A 21,296-nucleotide genomic window follows, 5' to 3' on the forward strand; every position below is an offset into this window, starting at 1 on the left:
ACAAATCAAGCTAAAGCACCTTTGAGACTGAAAAAATAAATTTCTAGTATAAGCTTCTGTAGACTCCAGTACACTTCTTCTGATGCATGGAGTTAAGCCTCTATGGACAGACATATATACCAACATGTGTGGAGGTGTGAAATATAATATAAATGAAAAACATCCAGGGATGATCCTGATGGGGTGTAAAGTTAACTCTGAATTATGTTCATAAATATAAGTTAAAGGGAGAAAGATGGGAATATTTTGCTTAGAAAGTATTTTACATACAAGCCAAGCCAAGCTATTGAATATATGAGCAGTAGAGGAAGTTCTTGGTCTAGTGCATTAATATGGGCACAAAACCAGAAAAATATTGCAATAAAGTAGGCTTAAGTACTCTATTTTTTGAAATTTCTGTGCTCAAGCATTGCTGTTCGAAAATGTAACAGCAAGTTTGAAGTGTTCTACAACTGGTTTTGTGGCATTCTCATGTACAAGAAAGTGTAATGTTATTATGTTGTGTGATATTGTTGCCCAAGTAGATGTGGGGACAGATTTGGCATTTCAGTTTCTGACAAGATTTCGTTTTTTGCCTCCCACCCATGTTACTTGTCCCACTGTAGGTGTCTGAAATTTGTAGCTGTCTGATATTTGGAGGCTGTCTATAGGCAAGTGATAGTTTGCTGTCTAGAGCTCTTGGGAAGGTATGTGAAGTTCGGACAGAGCTCAAATACTGACAATTTATTCTTTTTTTCCTACTAACTAAAATATAACTATGTCACATTACACAACCCAACAAAAACAATTCTTGGTATCTTGGTTTTTAGGCCTGTACCTGGGATTATTTGGGGGCACTGATTCAGAAAACTGCATTTGATAGACCACATGAGCTCTAATTTCTTAGATATGGTTATCATGATTTTATATGGGTGAGGTGAACACTCAAAAACTAATGCTGATAGGGAGGGGGCTTTGCACAGCAGGCTAAACTGCTGTGCTGCAGAAAAATCCTACAGATTGGAAGGTCAGCAGTTCAAGCCCGGGTTGGGATGAGCACCCACCATTAGCCTCAGCTCACCTGCCCCCTTAGCAGGCCGAAAGCAGAAATGTGAGTAGATAAAATAGGTATCACTTTTAGTGGGGAGATAATAAAGGTACCCTTAAGGACATCAACTAGAAGAAAGCTCCACGGCATGAAAGATGGAGTGATAGAACACACACCCTCCCCCCTCCCCAGTGGCTGGAGTTGAGCACAGCCTCCAAGATGCCAAAAATAGGATGGGAAAAACTGCCTTTATCCCTGTTTGTATTGTGTGTCATTTATGTTTCATATAACTGATAATTGCACAATTGGCATGGAATGTGAGTAGATAAAATAGGTATCCCCTTTGCCGTATGTGTCCCCTTCAGAATGAGAAGGGTAGAGTATAAATACTGCAAATAATAAATAGAGGAAAACCTGTGCTGTTTTTGGAGTCAGCAGGTGAAATATACCCCAAACCAGGTCTAATATTTGAGGCACCAAAATGTGTGTTGGCCAGTGTTATTACTGTAAGTTAATGAGAGATAATATTGCTCCTCTGTGTTGACATCAATTGTGCATTCATGAGGGCCAATGTCTCATCCTTTAGGAAAGGTTGAATGTTCCGCAAGTGAGTAAATCAAACCACTTTAGTAAAAGAATATTGGGGGGGGGGGGGTGTTAATTATTCTGAAGCCTGTCCAAATCAGCAGGTGCAACGATTTCTGAAGGCAAGCCAGAATAACAAATCCCATATGTAGCAGAATGATGAATATGAATACCATTTCACAGTTACCATGTTTAGGAGATTTTTTTAAAAAGAAACAGATCTACAGCAGTATACTTCTAGAATATTTATCAGTAATATAGCTTGGAATGATAAAGAACAAAGGAGATTTGGCAAGCATTTCAAGTAAGTTTCTGTAGAAATGTATTTTTTCCTGTATCCAGAAACACACAGCACCACGATGTTTTTAAAAAGCTACATAATGGAGAAATTAGGACTTTAAGGTCACAGTGGCCTCTGAGAATTGAAACTAATGAAATCGTTTGTGAAAGGGAAAAACATTACAAAGTGACTTTGAAGAAAGGATCTTAATTATACTGGCAACAACTCAGAAAAAAGCTATTTCCAAGTAAAATTTGCTTTTTAGATGATATTGCTGAAAAAAAAGGTTGGAAAAAGAATGAAGCTGACATTTGATTTCCACTGGGCGTATGTAAACAACTGCACATTGGAGAGAGGGAGAAAAGTGAAGTAAATTACAGCAGCAAACAAAAACAGCTGGCAATGTGTTTGGTAGGCAAGGAAAAATGAAGAATGGTTAATAAAGTGCCAACTGGAAAGGAAAACAAGGTCATGCTAAGTGACGTGAGAAGCGTAACATTTTTCTTTTGAGTTTTAAAAGAAGTTAGAGTGAAGTGAGTTTATTTTCCAATCAGCTTTCTATTTTTAATAATTCAAAAGATACTTATGCAGCCCCTGCCTGTCCAAAACCTTTGCTTAATTTCTGAATTGCCAACTGCCTCTCACTGCTGTGAAAAGAGGTGTTCCATATAATGTACAATGACATTTATATACTTGTGACTTCTGAAAGGTTAACAGAGAGAAGATTGTTTCATGCAACAAACAGGCCATAAGCGGCATATGAACTCTTTTGCTTGTAGAAAACCTCTGGAAATATAGCTCCACCTAGTGGTTTCCATCTTTTTTTAAAAAAAAAGATGTTCATAGGGGCCTTTAGCACTGAAAACCGTTCCTTCTTTTTTAGACTTGTTAGAAATAGTAAACTTTGCAGTGATGTATAGTCACATCTGCAATGCATACTAGAAAACATTTCATCTTATGCTTAAAGGATCCTTCTTCCACTGGCAAACTTTCAGGCTTTGAGCAAACAAAGAAAAAAGTGAAAATCTCCTTTAATATGACATCTGCAATCCAGTGTAAATGGCATCTCTTTTCTTTTCATGCAGAATGACACCTTCCCATTTTAAAAAGCTTTTGACAAAAAATAGAATACTTCTTTTAATTCGTAAGAGAGTAAGGATCTCCTTAATTCCTCATAATGAACACACAGATTTTAGATATCTGTGTCAGATTTTAGAAATCTGTAACTGGTGGCACAATGGATTAAACCACTGAGCTGCTGAACTTGCTGACCAAAAGGTTGGCAGTTTGAATCCGGGGAGCGGGATGAGCTCCCACTGTTAACCCCAGCTCCTGCCAACCTAGTAAAAGCATGCAAATGTAAATAGATTGATAGGGACCGCTCCGGCAGGAAGGTAACAGTGCTCCATTCAGTCATGCCGGCCACATGACCTTAGAGGTGTCTATGGACAACACTGGCTCTTCAGCTTAGAAATTGAGATGAGCACCACCACCCAGAGTTAGTCACAATTAGACTTAATGTCAGGGGAAACCTTTACTTTTACCTTTTAATAGAATGAAGCAATGAATTTGCATCACAATGCCGAATATCTGGGAAGACACTGCATGGTACTCCAAATGTTTTCTAACTTACTAGGTGAATAGGTTGGATTGAAACCCTATAATCTTAGCAGACTACACTGTGCTTATTATGTATATTGTGCTGTGTTTTGACTGATGATGAAAATGCTAAGAGGGAAAGGTGGCAGAGCAGTCACAAGGAAAGACAGAATCAGTAATAAAACCTTAAATCCCTAGATTCTGAAAATTGTGCTCTCTAAATCCTAATTTCCAAAACCGATGGATGTAAACAGAAGCTACTCCTTCTGGTGGCCAGGCAAGGGGATAAAGTTTCCCAAGACCAGATGTCTCTGCATTTCTAGGAAGAAGTTGGTCTTGCATATCCAGGTTCACTTGTTTGCTAAAGCCTTGGCTCACATTAAATCACAGCCTCAAACCATAACACTCAGGACTCAAGCCCTGAGGTTGTGTCCAATGTAGTAAATCTTCCAGTGAAAATGGAAAATGCTGCTGGAATGGACTCTATCTTCCTACTGCACCCCGCTCTCGCACATCTAGTTTTTAAAGAGAAAAGGAATCATCATTACTCACGTGAGTATCCTTCCATTTGGTAATAAAGCTATTCTCAATATCCATTTGTTTCACTTGATCTTCATGTACCTGTTCATAAAGAAGTAATTTTACAATAATGTTACAAAGATGGATATCCACAACTTTTTTCTACAAATGGATATGACAATTGGTCTTGGAAAAATATGGAAATGGGAAAGGAACCCAAATGTGAAAGGAACATTCCTCCAGGGATGTCTTAGGCATAAACTATTGTAATACTTAGTCTGCAAACAGAAAATGATTTTGGACCTTTAGATCTGCTCTCCCTTGCTTGGTGCCTTTCTGCTTTAATTCCACTTGGAGACCAGCATTGAGAGGGAAGAACCTGAGGTCACAGAATCTATTCCATCACTTTGTCATACAGAAGAAGAATTCAAATCTTGAATTCTTCTTACATATAAAGAAATTGCAGGGATTGTCTAACTTAGTTCCATCTGCAAATGCTTCTTGATTTTTTTTTCCAATCTGAAAATCATACAGAGAGGTCAGAGAAACCTTTTTCAACTGTTATCCCACCCATGCTGGTGTGGGATTCTGAAAGTAAATATCAAAATTTAAAAACACACACAAAAACCTTCCCCAAACTCTGATAGTTAAAAGAAAAGGAAAATCCATAGCCATCATCCTAAAGTAGGCCATAGACAGACATATATATCTGCTATTTATAATGTATACTGAAAGGTCCACAACCCTTTTAATGATTTTTCCAAGTAGAATAGTGCCACTAATACTGAATAGCAGTTCAGGCAGGATTCTTCCCTACCCAAAAATGTAGATGCAAGGAACACTGCACCTCAGACCTTAAGCACAGAAAGCCTGTGTTCTACCACTAAGTGTGGCCCAAAAGCCAAACCCATGGTTACAAATTCTGCTATAAAACAGACATCCAAAGTAAACAAAAAAAGTCACACACCCCACACATTACTGGTTATGGCCTAGTCACAAACTAGGTTCCTGCGGGAGAAAACCTTGCTAGCACGTCCCAGACGTCACAAGACTCCGCCTCTCACCCCGCCCCTTTCTCCGCCCCTTTCTCCGTGCGAGAGTGGTTTTTCCTGTGCTAGGGCAGCATTGCCAGCGTACTCTCTCAGTTGGCAGAATTCAACTGAGAGAAAATGCGGGCAATGCTGCCCTAGCAAAGGAAAAACCACGCTGGCAAAGAGAAAGGGGCGGAGAAAGGGGCGGGGAGAGAGGCGCAGGCTCATGACGTCAGGGACGTGCTAGCAAGGTTTTCTCCCGCAGGAACCTAGTTTGCGGCGGCTCTAACAGAGTATATTGATCCAGCTGAAATGCAACCTTTAGCTTTTCAGCAGAAAAGGAAACCATATGATACCATATAATAGGCTAGCATGAAGTGTCAGCCCCATAAAATGAACATAGAGTAGTGCAAGTTTTGATTATTTTCATAATCGTCTAGCTATGCTAATATGGCACAAATCACAACAAAACCTAAATGCTTGGTTATCACTTCATTGACTAGTCAAAACAAGGAGGGCCAATATGTAAGGGCATCCAATGACCCTCAACGTTTTTGGCATTGGAGTACACGTCCCATCCTCCACCCCCCCACCCCCCACGCCTCGTGGAAAAGCTTGGTTCCACAATCCCCATTTTAATGAGCTCCCCTCCGAACCTGCTCCTCCTTTTATCTCACTCAAGTTTTTTAATCAGTTTTTAATCATTTTATTCTGCACATGTGGCCCACCAATTGTCACTGTGACTGTGTTTATTGTAATCTCATATTATTAATGTATTCATATGTTTTATTTAATTATGATGTTGTTGTTTGTTCCTGTGTTTTTGGTTTTATTTTGCTGTAATTTGCTGTTTGGGTTTCATGTAAGCTGCCCCGAGTCCCCATTGGGAGAGATGGTGGCAGCGTATAAAACTTTATTACTATTATTATTATTATTATTATTATTATTATTATTATATACCTTCTCTGAAAAAGAAAAGTGTGAGCCAAACTCCTATGATTGCCATTCTACATTCCATAGTTAAATATTGCAAGATCCAACATACAGAGTAGTTCTGCAAGTGAAACTGTATTATCAGTAGCAATTCAATCACTCCTTGACCCCTCATAGAGTTGTTGTAGCTCCCTGCCCACAGTCATTCTGTGCCTCATGGCAACTGCAGAAGTCAATGGCTATATCCTCATAGCTAAAGGCAAAGTAATTAGATCATCCACTGAGGTTAACTGAGACACTCCAGAAGTCTCAGCAGATAATGTGATCATTTTGTAATGGGTTATGTTGATATAGCTAGACATTTCTCCCATCCACTCACTGCTCTCTAGCAGACACAGAATAGCCATGGTGAAGCTGTAGTGACTTTATAGTAGGCCAGGGAAGGGATATTTGGTCCCTATGAAAGGAGTTGGAGAAGACCACCCCACATGCACAGGTATAAGGAGCTACTAACATGTATGATAACCCTAACCTTTCTGGAAGAAAACACAGTTACATTCAGACAGCAAAACAACTTCTTCCTTTTAAAACTGAGAATTCACTTTTGCTACTCCTCTTACCAATTTGAGAAATACCCATTAGGACTGGGGTGACAAACTCATTCTCACCAAGCACCTTATGGTTGCCTTCAAAGTGCTGGTTTTAATTGTAAAACTGTAAAAATCTAATGGTGTTGTCCTGACATTGAAAGCCTCATGGGCCACATAAAATGATATGGCAGGCCTTGCATTTGATACATGTACACTGGGGAATTCACTTGAAAATATCCCATTAAAATAAATGGGAACTGAAAATCCATGGTAGCAAATTCTTAGTACACTCTATGAACCTTGCTGTTATGCATTTGATTTTTACTGATGGTATTTTACTATGATCTTGCATTTTAATGTTTATGCTTGACCATTAATACAGTGTGCTAGGTTATCTTACTGATAAAATTAAGGTTCAGAATGAAATTTGATTATTCTCCCAGGCATTTAAACTCGATGTGCAGGTATTTCAACTGTTATGGGTTTTATACAGTTTTATTGCTGCTGTTGATGTTTTTATTGTTGTTTTATGGTTTGTATGAGTCGTATGTCAATTTGAATGCTAGGTAGGAAGAAAGAGAATTAACAAATTTTATCAGTAATAATAGTTGTTTGCTGCAAATTTTACAGTGAGACAACCTGAGAGTTATATCATAATGAAATGTGATTATATTTAAAAAAATAAAATAAACAAGCTGATGCTAGTGTTGTTCACTATAATATATTTATGATGGAAACTGATACTTTTCTATTACATGCACATACATATGCTATTTTGGAAAATAAACTTGAGAGCAACATGGATAATGATTTCAGTGCCCTCCATGTGTTGTTGGACTACAGTTCTCACAAACCTTTGCCACAGGTGAGGGATTATGTGAGCTGTAGTCACATAAATGTGGAAGCTCATCGGAGGGCTATTACAAGTATATAGTAATTAACAGAGTTTCAGAAACTAAGCCTTAAACCTCATCTCTTGATTTGCAACGAAATAGAACCTCAACTGTAAACAGATACGTCCCCTCCATTGTTCTCCCTACTGTTACTGATGGTTTGAAAGCTGGGTTGTTGTAGGTTTTTTCGGGCTATATGGCCATGGTCTAGAGGCAATCTCTCCTGACGTTTCACCTGCATTTATGGTAAGCATCCTCAGAAGTAGTGAGGTCTGTTGGAACTAGGAAAAAGGGTTTATATATCTGTGGAATGACCAGGGTGGGACAAAGGACTCTTGTCTGCTAGAGCTAGGTATGAATGTTTCAACTGATCACATTGATTGGCATATAATGGCTTGACAGTGCCTGGAGCAAACTTTTATTGAGAGGTGATTAGATGTCCTTGTTTGTTTCCTCTCTGTTGTTGTGCTGTTGTAATTTTAGAGGTTTTTTTTAATACTGGTAGCCAGATTTTGTTCATTTTCATGGTTTCCTCCTTTCTGTTGAAATTGACATCTAATCATCTCTCAACAAAGGTTTGCTCTAGGCACTGTCAGGCCATTATATGCTAATCAAGGTGATCAGTTGAAACATTCACACCTAGCTCTAGCAGACAAGAGTCCTTTGTCCCACCCTGGTCATTCCACAGATATATAAACCCTTTTTTCCTTTTGCAGGCGAAACATCAGGAAAGAATGCCTCTAGACCATTGCCATATAGCCTGAAAAAACCTACAACAACCCAGTGATTCTGGCCATGAAAGCCTTCGACAATACATTGAACATCTCTACGGTTTGGAAACTTCTTGTTGGCAGTGAACATTATTTTATTCTTATGCAAATTTACACTGAGAGATATAGGTTGCAATCCAACATGCCCTCAGACTAGTGTAAATAATTGCATGCAGAGCTATCCTGCACCAGTATGGTGTAACCCCATGGAGAAAAGTAGCATTGCATGGCATATGTCAATTTCTGAGTGCAACTGCAGCGCACAGTCATAATCTGCAAACACAGTCAGTGGGCAGTGCATAAACACAATGCACAATGTTGCTCTATGCCCATTCAAATTCTGCTGCTGTCAGTAGAATATATATGTTATGCTATTGTGCATAAATTGTGCAGTGTGACTTACGCATGTGTATCTCTGTAGTAGAATGCCAACTGATAAAAGAAAAAGCAAAAATCAGGTTTAAAAAAACCCTCTGAATACTGCGAACTTAGGCTTTCAGTTGAACAACATGGGATTTTTTAAAGAGCTGGAAATGCTTATAGCAAATTGAAAGTACAACTTTAGCATTTCCAGTGTCTAACTTTTAATGTGAAATGCGGAACCACAATCCTTTAAGACTGCAAAACAAGAATGGCAAATCACCACCTACACTGAACAAAGAGAAAATATTCCATGAGATCACATTTGCGGTTTCAACCCTTTTCAAAATTGTATTACTGGACAAATCTGATAAATATGCTGGGTACTTACATCAAAGAGATGCACATAATTTATAATCAGGTCTTCAATTACATCGACTTCTTCACTGGTTTGCCCTTTAGTTTGAAACAAGCATGATGAAAATGCCATTGCTAGATTGTGAGGATCCATGTGATTGATTTCAGAACACTTCTGTACCCTGTTCAAAGTTAATATATCCATTTAGAATACTACAGCAGTCATCAGTCTGTAGAAATGCAAACTCCTATGCTGTAGCATGCATTGTCAACAGGAAAGCTCATCTCATTAGAAAACTTCCATTAAAATAAAATGATGTATCCTAGCTCACAAACTGATGAGGCTCTTTGCTTTTACATGAACAAATTCTTATGTTTATCCCTAATAAAGTATTTTGGCATGCTCTTCCAGCATATGAACCACTTCTGCTGAGTCACACCAAGTCTAAACCCCATTGGCTTCATGTGGTAAAATAAGTTGCACTGATAAAATTGAAGTTATAATATTAGAACTGGAATTTTCCATTTGAATAGCATCTAGGTCCACAGTGTGGTATATTTGTGTAGGTTGTATCATGTGCTGCTTCTCAAACAACAATTAAATCCGGAGCAGCTCTCTCAGTGGGATCTTTCTGTGCTAGTACCATTTTGGCTCTAAACCAGTGGTTCTCAACCTGTGGGTCCCCTGATATTTTGGCTTTCAACTCCCAGAAATCCTAACAGCTGGTAAACAGGCTGGGATTTCTGGGAGTTGTAGGCCAAAACACCTGGGGACCCACAGGTTGAGAACCACTAATCTAAATACAAAGGTTAAGGCCGGCATATCACCCATGATTGTTTCAAATAGCAGTAAGTCAGATGCTCTGGAGAAGCCATGCAGAAAAACAATTTGACCCATTAAAGCAGGGGTCCTCAAACTAAGGCCCAAGGGCCGAATGTGGCCCTCCAAGGTCATTTATCCAGCCCTTGCTCAGGGTCAACCTAAGTCTGAAATGACTTGAATTCACACAACAACAACAATCCTATCTCATCAGCCAAGAGGAGGCTCACATTCCCCATTGAAATACTATCAAGTTTATATTTGTTAAAATTGTTCTTCATTTCAATTATAGTATTGTTTTTAATTATTATTTGCACTACAAATAAGATATATGCAGTGTGCATAGGGATTCATGTTTTTTTCAAGTTATAATCTGGCCCTGCAACAGTTTGAGGGACTGTGACCTCGCCCTCTGTTTAAAAGGTTTGGGGACCCCTGCATTAAAGTATCTGGCAAATAGATTTAATTGTACTGAAGAATTAGTACAAGGAGCTCCAGCATTATATAATGGTTTGAGCGGAAAACTTCAACTGTGAAGACAAGGGTTCACATCCCCACTAAGCCATAGAACCTACTGGGTGAAACTGAGCAAGTTACTCAAACTATGGAGGGCCCATGGAAGTGTGTAGGACTGCACTGAAAGTGGAAGACAAACAAAAAAGGAGCCACTATGTTGATTCATTTGGATATATCAGTAGTGTTTGATCCTATGGATCCTGACATCCTTGTAAGTGGGTGATACCAATTTATGAGGAACCATTCCAGAAGGTAGTGTTAGAACAATGCTGCCCATCTCCTTGGCATTTATACTGTGGGGTCCAATGGGGTTCAGCTTCAATTACTGAACTGAATCATAAGGAGATTTGGGATGAGTTGCAAACCATATGCAAGTGATACTCTTTTTGCTTTCCCTTTTCTAAATCAGAAAAGGTTACAGAGGTGTAATGAGGCAAAAGACAGTCACAAAGTGAGACTCAGTCCAAATAAGATAGAGAAGCTGGGCTGTTGGGGACTAGATAATAGAATTTTTATTGGTGAAACAAGTCTGAATGAAGTATTCCTAATCAGTTGTAGCTTCATGAAGACATTTTAAAAGGCATTTAAACCAATTAATATATGGTGGAAATCCCAAATGATAGATAGCACACCACCAACACCAAAAGATGTCATGAGAAAAGTACATGGCCATGTGAAGCACAGGATCACTAAATCAGCTTTGGATCCTGGGCCTGAACATATGCATTTGTGACCTAAGAGGTTAAAAACCCAGTGGCATCTTGCTCATCAGATGGCCTTAGGTATGCCATTAGAAATTAGTAACGAAAGGGTGAGGATGGCAACAGTAATGATGATGAGAAAGGTTCTGCCATCCTTCTCACAAGGCCATCTGCTGCCAACTCTTCTATGGAGATGACTTTAACAAGTTGCAAAATTTTGAAATTACTTATTGATATTTTAATATGTGTGCTTTCACATTACTTGAAAGCAACCTTGGAAGGATTTACATACATCTTGAAAGACAGGATAAGCAACACTTTAACTTGAGATATATGTTTCAAAAACAATTTGAAAGCAAGAAGGTGCTGTCTAAGGGCAATGTATTTGATTTGTGCAACCATAATTATATTCATCTATGCCCACAGACATGTTGACAGCTTAGTGAGACACTGGTAGAGCACTCCCTGATCATTCCTTCTTGTAGTAAATTTATTGACATACTGACCTGTAAAGGTGTTCCATTAAGGCTGCCAAAGTTGCCCTATTGACTGCTGGAAGTGTTCGAATAAAAGTGCTGTACTTTTTCACTCTCTCTTTCTCATCTAGTGTATCTAGTGGAGAAGAAGGAGGGGGAATTAAACTATCCAGCATTAACTATAATGCAGTCCAAAAAAAGAAGGATATTGATCTGCTATCTCAGCAGTAGCTAGTCGTTTCAAATGACTATGCACCCAATCAGCCTCTACTTCAGAGGGATAATATGGATAATTCTCTTTCGATACAGATTGTTATGCAGTGCATTAAAAGCATGGAGAGCAAGAGATCTTGGGTCAAAAGATATCTTACAGTACCTGTATCCAAGTACTGCATGCAACAAGTCTCCAGGTAACTAGCCAAAGTCATCTGTTCATTCACGGATACACTTAACAAGCAAAGATGGTTAAAACATAAATGGTGAAGACAGGTACATAGTTGGAATGGAAAACTCAGGTTCTCATTCCTATTAGTGGGTAACTAAAATGTTAAAATATTGATTTTTTAATATAGTTCTCTTAAATGAGTGCATTAACAAAAATAATAAGTTGTCTCTTAACTTTAAGAAGCTACTATCCTCCATGAACTGCATGTTTTCTTTGCTTTGTTTCTTTTTCTTTTTTGCCCCACATCCCATTCTTTCCATGTATTTTGTTTCACTGTACTATCCCACAATCTTATCTCTGTGGTGACCACATTTAATCTGGTGAAGGCCCCACTTCAGACTTCAGAGCCACTAGAACTATGTTGACTTCAAACATGGGTTTATTACCGAAATCATTGAACTTGTTTTGATTCCAGAAATGGTTGTGAAGATGTGATAGGCCTCTGGTTTCTGAGCTTCTCTAAAGATTAGGGCAAGTTCCAGTTCTGATGTGGAAACAGGACATTCATTCAGAACTTCAGAGAAGTTCAGAAAACTCTGCAACTCATTGAAGTGAATGACTGCTATTTATTTATATGGGAATAAAACAATGCAGTGGGAGTTCAGAATCAGAGTATAAACTATGGATCACCATCTGTACAACCTGACACTTATTTTAAGGAACTTGTTTGTTTTATACCTAGCAATAACATGTTCCTAGTTACTTAAGGATACTGGGAGATACTGGGAGATCAGGATTCGAATCCCTGCTTAGCTATGGAAACTGCTAGGTGACCTTGGGGAAATCATTCTCTCTGAAACACAGAGAAAAGCAAGGGCAAATCCCTTCAGAACAAATTCTGCCAAGAAAACTCACGACAGCTTCCCCTTAGTGTAACTCTAAGTTACAAATGTTTGGAAGACTCAAAACAGCAACAAGAACCCAATCACACAAGCACTGCTTCCAGAGCTTCACACAGTAGTTTGGCCTTACATTACCTAATGCAGAGATCCAAAATGGATAGAGTTCTTTGGTAAGAAGTGCATCATCGATTTCAGACAGAAAACACTTCAGAGTATCAGTAACATCTTCCAGCTGGTTTGTTCCAGCCCTCAGCTTAACACTTCTGGCATCTTTTTTGAAGGACTCAAGAAGTTCATTTACATGAGATGGATCCCCTCTATCCAGGTAGATATGTTTGTTACCTAGACCTTAAGTAAAAGAATACAAATTACTTAAAAACTAATTGAAATTATACTTGTAAATAATCAAACATGGTAATTAACAAAAATATTTTAAAGCAGAAATAAAAGATGTAAAGCAACACAGCCACCATTTTTTTTGCTCAGGGGCAATCAATGCAAACACATCCAGATGCTCTATAGCATTTAATATGTTTTCACGGACAAAATTATAGACAACAAAAAGAAGCATTCTTTAGTGCAGTTTTTCACAATCTAGCATCTTCAAAATGCTCCCGATCACAACTTCCAACATGCTTAATATGGTAGCTGAGAGTGGTGGAGTCACATCTTCAGTGTGAGGTTGGAGAAGGCTGCTTTAATGTACATAAAGTAATTTTTCACTTTTGAAGATTGCGTGACAATAATTTCTCTGACTGACTCTCAGCTTCATAGCTGGGTCATTTTGATATATTCTTACCTATATCTTACCATCCTCTTAATGACATACCACCCATTCATGAATAAGAAGCGCCTTTGCAGTTGAGGGAATGCCTACACTGTAGCAGTCAAATTGATATACGAAAAGTTATCTGTATGTTTAAAAAAACTAGAAAGCATTATTTGACAAAGCTGAAATTTATAGCTTCTCAAAAATAAAACTTGAAATTCTTCTATAATATAATTATAAAAAATTGGAGGTCCTTTGAACAATCTCTGAACCACAGAACATTATAGGTTATTGTCTTCAGAAAATTGATGACTATTTTCTTTTTCTTTTTGAGTTTTAAAGTAAACAAACAAACAAAAACTCTTGCGTTAGATATTCATTTTGCATTTAATACAGAGGATTTCACTGAGCAGGAACTCAACACAGATCAAGCAAAATGCTGTATAAATTAGCCACTTTTGTTTCCAAGAGCTTTAATTTTTATTTCCCAACAGTGTTTTTCTCATAATGAAATGGCTTTCATTTTCATTCTCTCTCTCCCTCTCCATCTCTCTCTCACATACACACACGTATACTGCCACATGAACAGCCTAATGTAACAGGAAAAAATTCCTACAAACTGTGATCTTTTACAAGTCACAGCTCAAGCTCATATAATGTTATCGGATACAGATGCTTTGTAAGTACTCTGGGTGCATCTCCAATTTTCAGGAACTTGAACAAATGCTCTGCTCCACTTACCATATTGAGTAACAAATGCAATACAGCTATTCACTATAATCGGGACGTCATTTTTGCTGAGTTGCTGATCTTCTAACACGTTGCCATCTGTACCTGCTGCTTTTTCAATTGCACTATACCAGACTGTGAAATCCAACTTGGTGTGGCCATGGATGTATAATGTTCTGGAAAAGTATTTCCAAGGGGAAAATATTTACAAAGCAGCAATAAGATGGTAAGAGGAGAAAACATTAGTGAAAATAATGAGACTAATGGCAGGAGAATATTTAAATGTTAACAAAATTAAAAGGATGTGATAAAGGGGGGGGGGGACAGGAACATCTTTTATAATGAAGATAATGCTTATTTTTCAAAGTGATCTTCATTTATGCCCTTCTCTACCCCACTCCATAGAGGTAGATTTAGATGTACCATAAGATTTCTGGCCAATGCTTTAATAGTGAAATGAGCAAATTATACCACCCTCTGCCCAAATTATGCCACTCAAATGATAACTCTGAAAGGCAATAGTAGAATTTCATGTAGAAAAAAATGAGCTCTATATAGTTTTGGTACCCATAACAAGTTTTTTAACTCAAAGCATTTGCCATTTATATCAAAGTTTCATTTTATGGATATTAGAATTCTATCTATAACTAGCTTGGGACCCGATGTTGTGTAGGTTATTAGAAGAAGTCATTTTTTATTTTACAAAATGCATAAGGTTGTGGGTGTACTACAACTCACATCATGCCAAGTTAACTCCCTGAAACTCCATCAATACTTAAAAGTTTATTATGTTGAGCAAGTCTGCTCTAGATGCATGATCCATGGTGTTCAATATGTTCTCTGGCTGTGGAATGAATTACAAGTCCCACAATGGTTGGTCAGTCCCGTCAAATCCCTCGAGTATGTTCAGTTGATCATGGGGGTTCTGTGTGCCAAGTTAAGTCCGGTCCATCATCAGTGAGGTTCAGAGTGCTCTTTGATTGCAGGTGAATTACAAATCCCAGTACCAGAAATGTCAAGGCCAGTTCTACCTCAAACCCACCAGTATTCAAATTTTGGCATATTGGGTATGTATGCCCAATTTGGTGCAGATCCATAATTGTTTGCGTGGGCAGTATGGTGTTTGGGGAGGACATTGGCAGTTGGGCTACATGTTCATGGCTCTATAACCCGTAATGTCATGGGAGGGAGGGCTTTTGATGGCTGTCTGAGGAAGGAGGAGACTGTCTGTGGAAGTGGGCACCCCAGCCACATACACACATTCATATTTTCACTTTTATTATATTTTCAATTTTTATTCGGTATACATAGACTAGATAGATAGATATAGATAAAATAGCATATCTTCCAAAATGGAAGCATGCTGACCATTTGTATTAGCATTTGAATTGCTATGAAAAATCAAGGATAAAGAAGTAGGTAACCTTCTGACATGAGAAAGTCCACCAATGCAAAAAACATAAATTTCTCATACAATTAATGTTTCAAGGAGCTGATCTCTAGGTCTTATTGATTTTTGTGTAACTAAAATGTGGAACTAGCCATACAGAGGTAGCTATAAGCAAGCCACTGCTCAGAGATAAAGCTGACTAGGTGACCTCCAGGCAGTCATTTAATCCTAATTTACTTAATGAAATTATTCTGAGAATGAAAGCAGGAAGTGAGAAATTTAGATTTTTCAAAACTATTTCATCCTTGCATGCAAGAACTAACAATTTCTGTAATATTCCTTCTGTTGTTTGAAAAAGTGATTATTTCTAGGCAATGTTTGCCCAATATCAAAACACCCCCAAAATGTCTTGGAAAACTACTCTATATAAATCTAGAAAGATATATGTTAACTACAAAAATGTTTGTGCACAACACACACACAAATTCATGTGTATTTCCGAACAAAACAACTCTGAAAAATAAATATTAATTTATCAATTCATTTTATACTCCACCTTTCTCCTAAAGTGGGATCCATTATCCCTATATCAGATTTTTTCCAATAATACTGGATAGAATTGTGAAAAATTCTCATGCCTGAATTATTCTTCCTGACCAGTGAAGTGTTAGAAAATCCATTTTGGGGTGGGAGTTTGGAACTGAATGATGGTAAACAATCTTTCTAATGCCGCATCATTCCATGGAACTCAGAATATTAGAAGACTGCCAATTGGAAGAAACTATACCTTAGTAGAAGTCAACTTGTGTAGTAAACAAACAATCAACCCAGATATATATTTCTGGATATTTATTTGGTTCAATTGTATTTCCAGTCAATGTTTACTAAGCGTTTCCTTTCTTTGTGCTCCATCGCATTTATACAGCTGTTTCAAACAAACAAACAGGCTGATCACCAGCCACAGTGAACAGAAAGTCTGCCTCCCCCCACACTGTCATTTCCTTGCCTCTTGTTTGTTGTCAGAATTTAGATTACAAAGTCTTTAGGTGGAGACCTGACTGACATACCAATGATACTGCAATATTGCAAGTGGAAATGAAAGAAATTGAGCTCTATGAAGTCAAGTTGCCGAGATCAAGAATCCTTTTGGACTTCAAAATGACTATATGTCTATGTATATGTGCGTGTGTGCAAAAAGCATGTGAAGAATTCCACCCTTTCAGGAAGGAACGATCACAACTGATATCAGATTGGAGGAAACAGCCAATTGACCTCCTTTATTGAAGGATTCCATTTTTCCCTCCCTCCTTCTCTCTCTCTCTCTCTATATATATATATATACACACACACACACTAGGGCACTCATGCCAGCAAGAGAAAATTAGTTTGCAGTAATCATCACTACAATTTTAAATTGTATGAAAAGACTTTAGATCAGGCCTGGGCAAACTTTGGCCCTCCAGGTGTTTTGGACTTCAATTGCCACAATTCCTAATAGCTGGTAGGAGTTGAAGTCCAAAACACTTGGAGGGCCAAAGTTTGCCCAGGCTTTCTTGAGATCAAGGTAAATTACAGTCTGAATTACATGTGCGCCACATAAACATGAGTAATATGGGAAGGGAGAAAAGAAATGAATGCCACTCCATTGGTCCCATTCTCCCAACAGTAGATCACTGAAATGAGAAATGAGACATAAAAAAACAGCAGGTTTTGGAAAATTGCTGCCCCGAGACAACACCCTGAAGCTCCCACCAATCTCCAAAATGTCATTTTTTAAAAAGTGTTTTCAGGCAAAAGTTTCACCACTACATTGCCCAATCCATGCAAACATGCAAAAAGAAATCCCTTCCCACATAACCTTTCCTCCTTTCCCAAATAACCTTCTTTTCTCTCGGTTTCCCATCCAAAACAGAGAGAAAGGGTAATGGGAAATGGAGGAAAGCAATTTATTTTGGCGTGATTGGAAAGAATGTGATTTATGGAGGGCATCCATTAGCATCCAGCCCAAGAAAATTTGCCCACCACAAATTGAACTCATATAGCAGTGCAATCACATGCACCTCACCAAATCCAAAATCCATTTCCCAATTGATGTACCAAGCAGGGGTGTGATAATCCATTCTGCTTTCATTTTGAATTTCAGGTCCGTGCCCCCTGCCCCCCGGTTCTGTTTTTGGGAAGATTCTAAGAGATTAGAGGGGGCTCATTCCGATTCATATTTTGGAACCTGAGTTTGATTTTCATTTTGGGAAGGAAACAGAAGAGGGAGCATCTAAAATTCAAAATGAAAACAGAATGGATTCTGTGCTGTTTCACACTCACCTAGTACCAATGAGATGAATAAGCCAGGCACATACCACATAATGTTGCCATGATAAGTCCAGGACTACTGTGGGAACATCAGAGCCGTTTGTATGATATATTGTATGACAGAACCCAGATTACTGATCATACCCCAGGCTATTTTCCACATGAGCATGGAGAATAAGCTCCCACCTAGTCAAATTCTGGAATTCAGGAGGAATGGGTTACAGCGGAGATGAGAAGTGTTTCATTTGCTGTGAACATAAACCTGGAAATTTTTTGTAATAATGTACACTTCATGTGGTTTAAATCAGCATTCTATTACAGAAGAGGGGGGCAATGCTCCGGCAAATGTACTACTACAGGATTTCAAAAATAAAGACACATCTCTCTGAGACACACAATAGATTCAAACTATATCTCTTTGATGGATAGAAACAAGCTTACTGTTATTTTCTTGTATATTGAAAAACAAAATTGCCATCCGTAATCTTCCCTTACCTTCCTTTCTCAACCAGAAGAAGAACGTCTATTTTTTCTCCATTTTGCATTATACTGCTGATTGCTGAAAAATGAAGAAAACATTATTTTACAAGAGACCCAAAGAAGTTTAATCAGCCACACCACTTTTGCAAATTACTTTAAAGCTATTGAAAGTTACATAACACAACAACACGAACTGAACCTGGAAATCAATTGTAATAGTAATTAGTTTCTGGATAAGAATTGTACTAAAATGTTTACCATGAAAAAAGACAATAACAATGATAGGTAGATATATTTCCTATTACAGGAGGTAGTCACCAGAAATAATTTGGCCAATGGGTTATGAAGAAAGGCTACGGCCCTTGCTTATTATAAGGAAGTATATTTGATCAGAAACACAGGGACTCAGACTGACTTCTGGAGTGGAACAGAGGTTAGAAAGGAGGGGTAGTGTGTGGAAAGCAGCACCTCATTTCCTTTCAATTCACCAACAATCACACGACAGCATGGGCCTTAAATAACTTTGACAATGTGTTGTCGAAGACTTTCATGGTTGGAATCACTGGGTTGATGTGAGTTTTTTGAGCTGTATGGACATGTTCCAACAGCATTATCTCCTGACATTTTCAGAGGTTCTGAAGATGACAGCCACAGATGCAGATGAAATGTAAGGAGATAATGCTGCTGGGACATGGCTGTACAGCCCAAAAAACTCACATCAACCCAACTTTGTTAACATTGGTTATTGTTTTCTATATTTAAATTGAAGCTCTTTGTTACGGCCTTTGACGAACAAAATAAATGTATTGAATTGAAATAAATGGAACTTGAGCCATTGAAGACTTTACACAGTCTGTTTGGGGGGGGGGTGCACAGTTGAATCTCTAAATGGTTCTCTTATATGCAATACTGAGATTATGTATTGTAGCAAAAATAATTCTATTGTTGAAACACTAGCTCTTCCTTTATAATGAATGAAACAATGAAAGTATTTTAGATAAAAAGTGTGTACACATTTATAAAGTCCAATTGAGCTTAATAGCCCCATCCCACTTGAAGATGTGTGCCTGTATTGGTCTGTGAATGTTTCCTAGCATCTCAAGATAATGATGGAGAAAATAGTGTCATGCATCAGGCCATAAATTTTATATAGAGCTGCCTTTGAGGAGTTTTCAGAAACTTTACATGGTCCAAAAAGCTGCAGCCAAATTGCTAACTGTTGCTGGGTTGGGGGAGGACATAACACTCTTGAATCTCTCTCTACATGGTTTGGACTATGGCTTCCATCTGCTTCTGCCAGGATAGGCAATGGTAAGGAATTATAGTAATCTTAGTCTATCAGAATGGACTGGACTGCAAGTTGTCCACTTTTGTTCTGTGAAATAGCCCTAACAATATTCTTTTCAAAGTCTTACTTAACTCCTGGAGTCTCCTTAGATGCATTGAATCCTCTTGTGAATTTTCTAGCTCCAGGCAAAAACAAAGGTTTGACTTTTCTATAGCAAACCAGCCTTTTTTCCAGTTATCGAGATTATGGCAGTCTTTGTAATACAGCTGGCCGATCACATCATAATCCCTCTCCAAGATGTGTTTGGCTACACTGGGTACAAAATGCTGTTCCAAACAAAAACAAGAAAAACATGTATATTCAAAATTAATATTTAAAACGAATATTGTAAAAGTTAATACTATGTGACTTTTTTCGATTTTGCTAAGCAAACTTCATACCTTTAATGCCACAAAATTGTGTTATTTATTCATTGCATATATTTATGTATTGCCATTCTTTTATTACTACCAGATGCCCTTGATTGTTCACCACCACAGAATTAATAAAGGACATTTAAAGCAACTAGAAGATCAAATAACATTCAGTAAATATTGTCAATAACTGGGCAAATATCTGGATGTTCTTATTCAGCAGATGTAAAAAAAAGCATATCTGGCAAGAGGGAAATCTATGTTGCACCATATACTAGCTAAACAGTAGTCCTCCAGCATACATATTTTAGGACCAACAAAGAACTTGGTCTATCACAAAAGAGTAGCTCCTTGGATCATCTGAGCCAGGTAGCTCAAAAGAACAGAGTATTGATATGCCCAGCAGCATCAACAGAGATGCATTCTTTCTAGTTCCTATTGTATGCTGCCCACCAGGGATACCAATGTTATCTCAAAGAAACCAGTTTGGAAATCAAATCAGAAAACAGATCCAAGTAATGTAAAAAATACACTGTTGAATAACAGTGGTAATATGAAATATAGCCTGGGTTAGTTGTAATACTCAGTTTTAAATAACTGTGAAAAAACAAATCTTTTTACTTGTTAATTATTCAAATGCCATCACTACTACTACTCTTCACCAAAACACTTTTCCATGTCATATTCCAGGTTGGCTCAGTGGTGACCCAACTTTCAAAAGGAGATTTAAGAGCCAATTTAAGTGGATGAAAGATAATATTGGACACACTGTGCAACTTCATATATGCTGGATGATAATTTGAATTACCATCTACCACAGGCTATGGTAGTTGTGCTGATGGCAGTGTCAATCCAACAAAATCTGAAAGGCCCCAATTGTTCATTCCTGTACTAAACAAAAGTGACTTGCCACCTCATCACATGAGGACCTCAGTGTGATGAGGCCCCTATTCAGCTGCTTAGTAATCACTTAAAAATATTATACAATACTCCTCTCTTCAAGCTTAAATAGAAGAAGATTTATTTATTTATTTGTGCACACAATTTTTACCCCACCTATCTCAACACAGGAAGGGCTCATGGCAGCTTTACACCATAGGCAGCTAGTCGACGCCATTAAAATAATGTAAAATTACGGTAAACATTTAAAATAAGATTATAAAATACATCAGA

At 38.0% G+C, this 21,296-nt stretch overlaps 1 protein-coding gene across 2 annotated transcripts in view; it reads right to left on the reverse strand.

Annotated features, from left to right (window-relative positions):
• Positions 1-21,296, reverse strand: part of ARAP2 (ArfGAP with RhoGAP domain, ankyrin repeat and PH domain 2) — a 155,803-nt gene that overhangs the window by 33,247 nt on the left and 101,260 nt on the right. For both annotated transcript variants that reach the window (XM_067469010.1, XM_067469009.1), the window contains exons 18-24: positions 19,838-20,036; positions 18,438-18,501; positions 14,255-14,418; positions 12,880-13,092; positions 11,488-11,593; positions 8,979-9,126; positions 4,044-4,112 (exon numbers count right to left, since the gene is read on the reverse strand). In XM_067469010.1, coding sequence (XP_067325111.1) covers positions 4,044-4,112; positions 8,979-9,126; positions 11,488-11,593; positions 12,880-13,092; positions 14,255-14,418; positions 18,438-18,501; positions 19,838-20,036 — 963 coding nt within the window. The remainder of the gene's footprint in view (positions 1-4,043; positions 4,113-8,978; positions 9,127-11,487; positions 11,594-12,879; positions 13,093-14,254; positions 14,419-18,437; positions 18,502-19,837; positions 20,037-21,296) is intronic.

This window comes from Anolis sagrei, chromosome 5 (assembly GCF_037176765.1).
Source record: "Anolis sagrei isolate rAnoSag1 chromosome 5, rAnoSag1.mat, whole genome shotgun sequence".
Lineage (NCBI taxonomy): Eukaryota > Metazoa > Chordata > Lepidosauria > Squamata > Dactyloidae > Anolis > Anolis sagrei.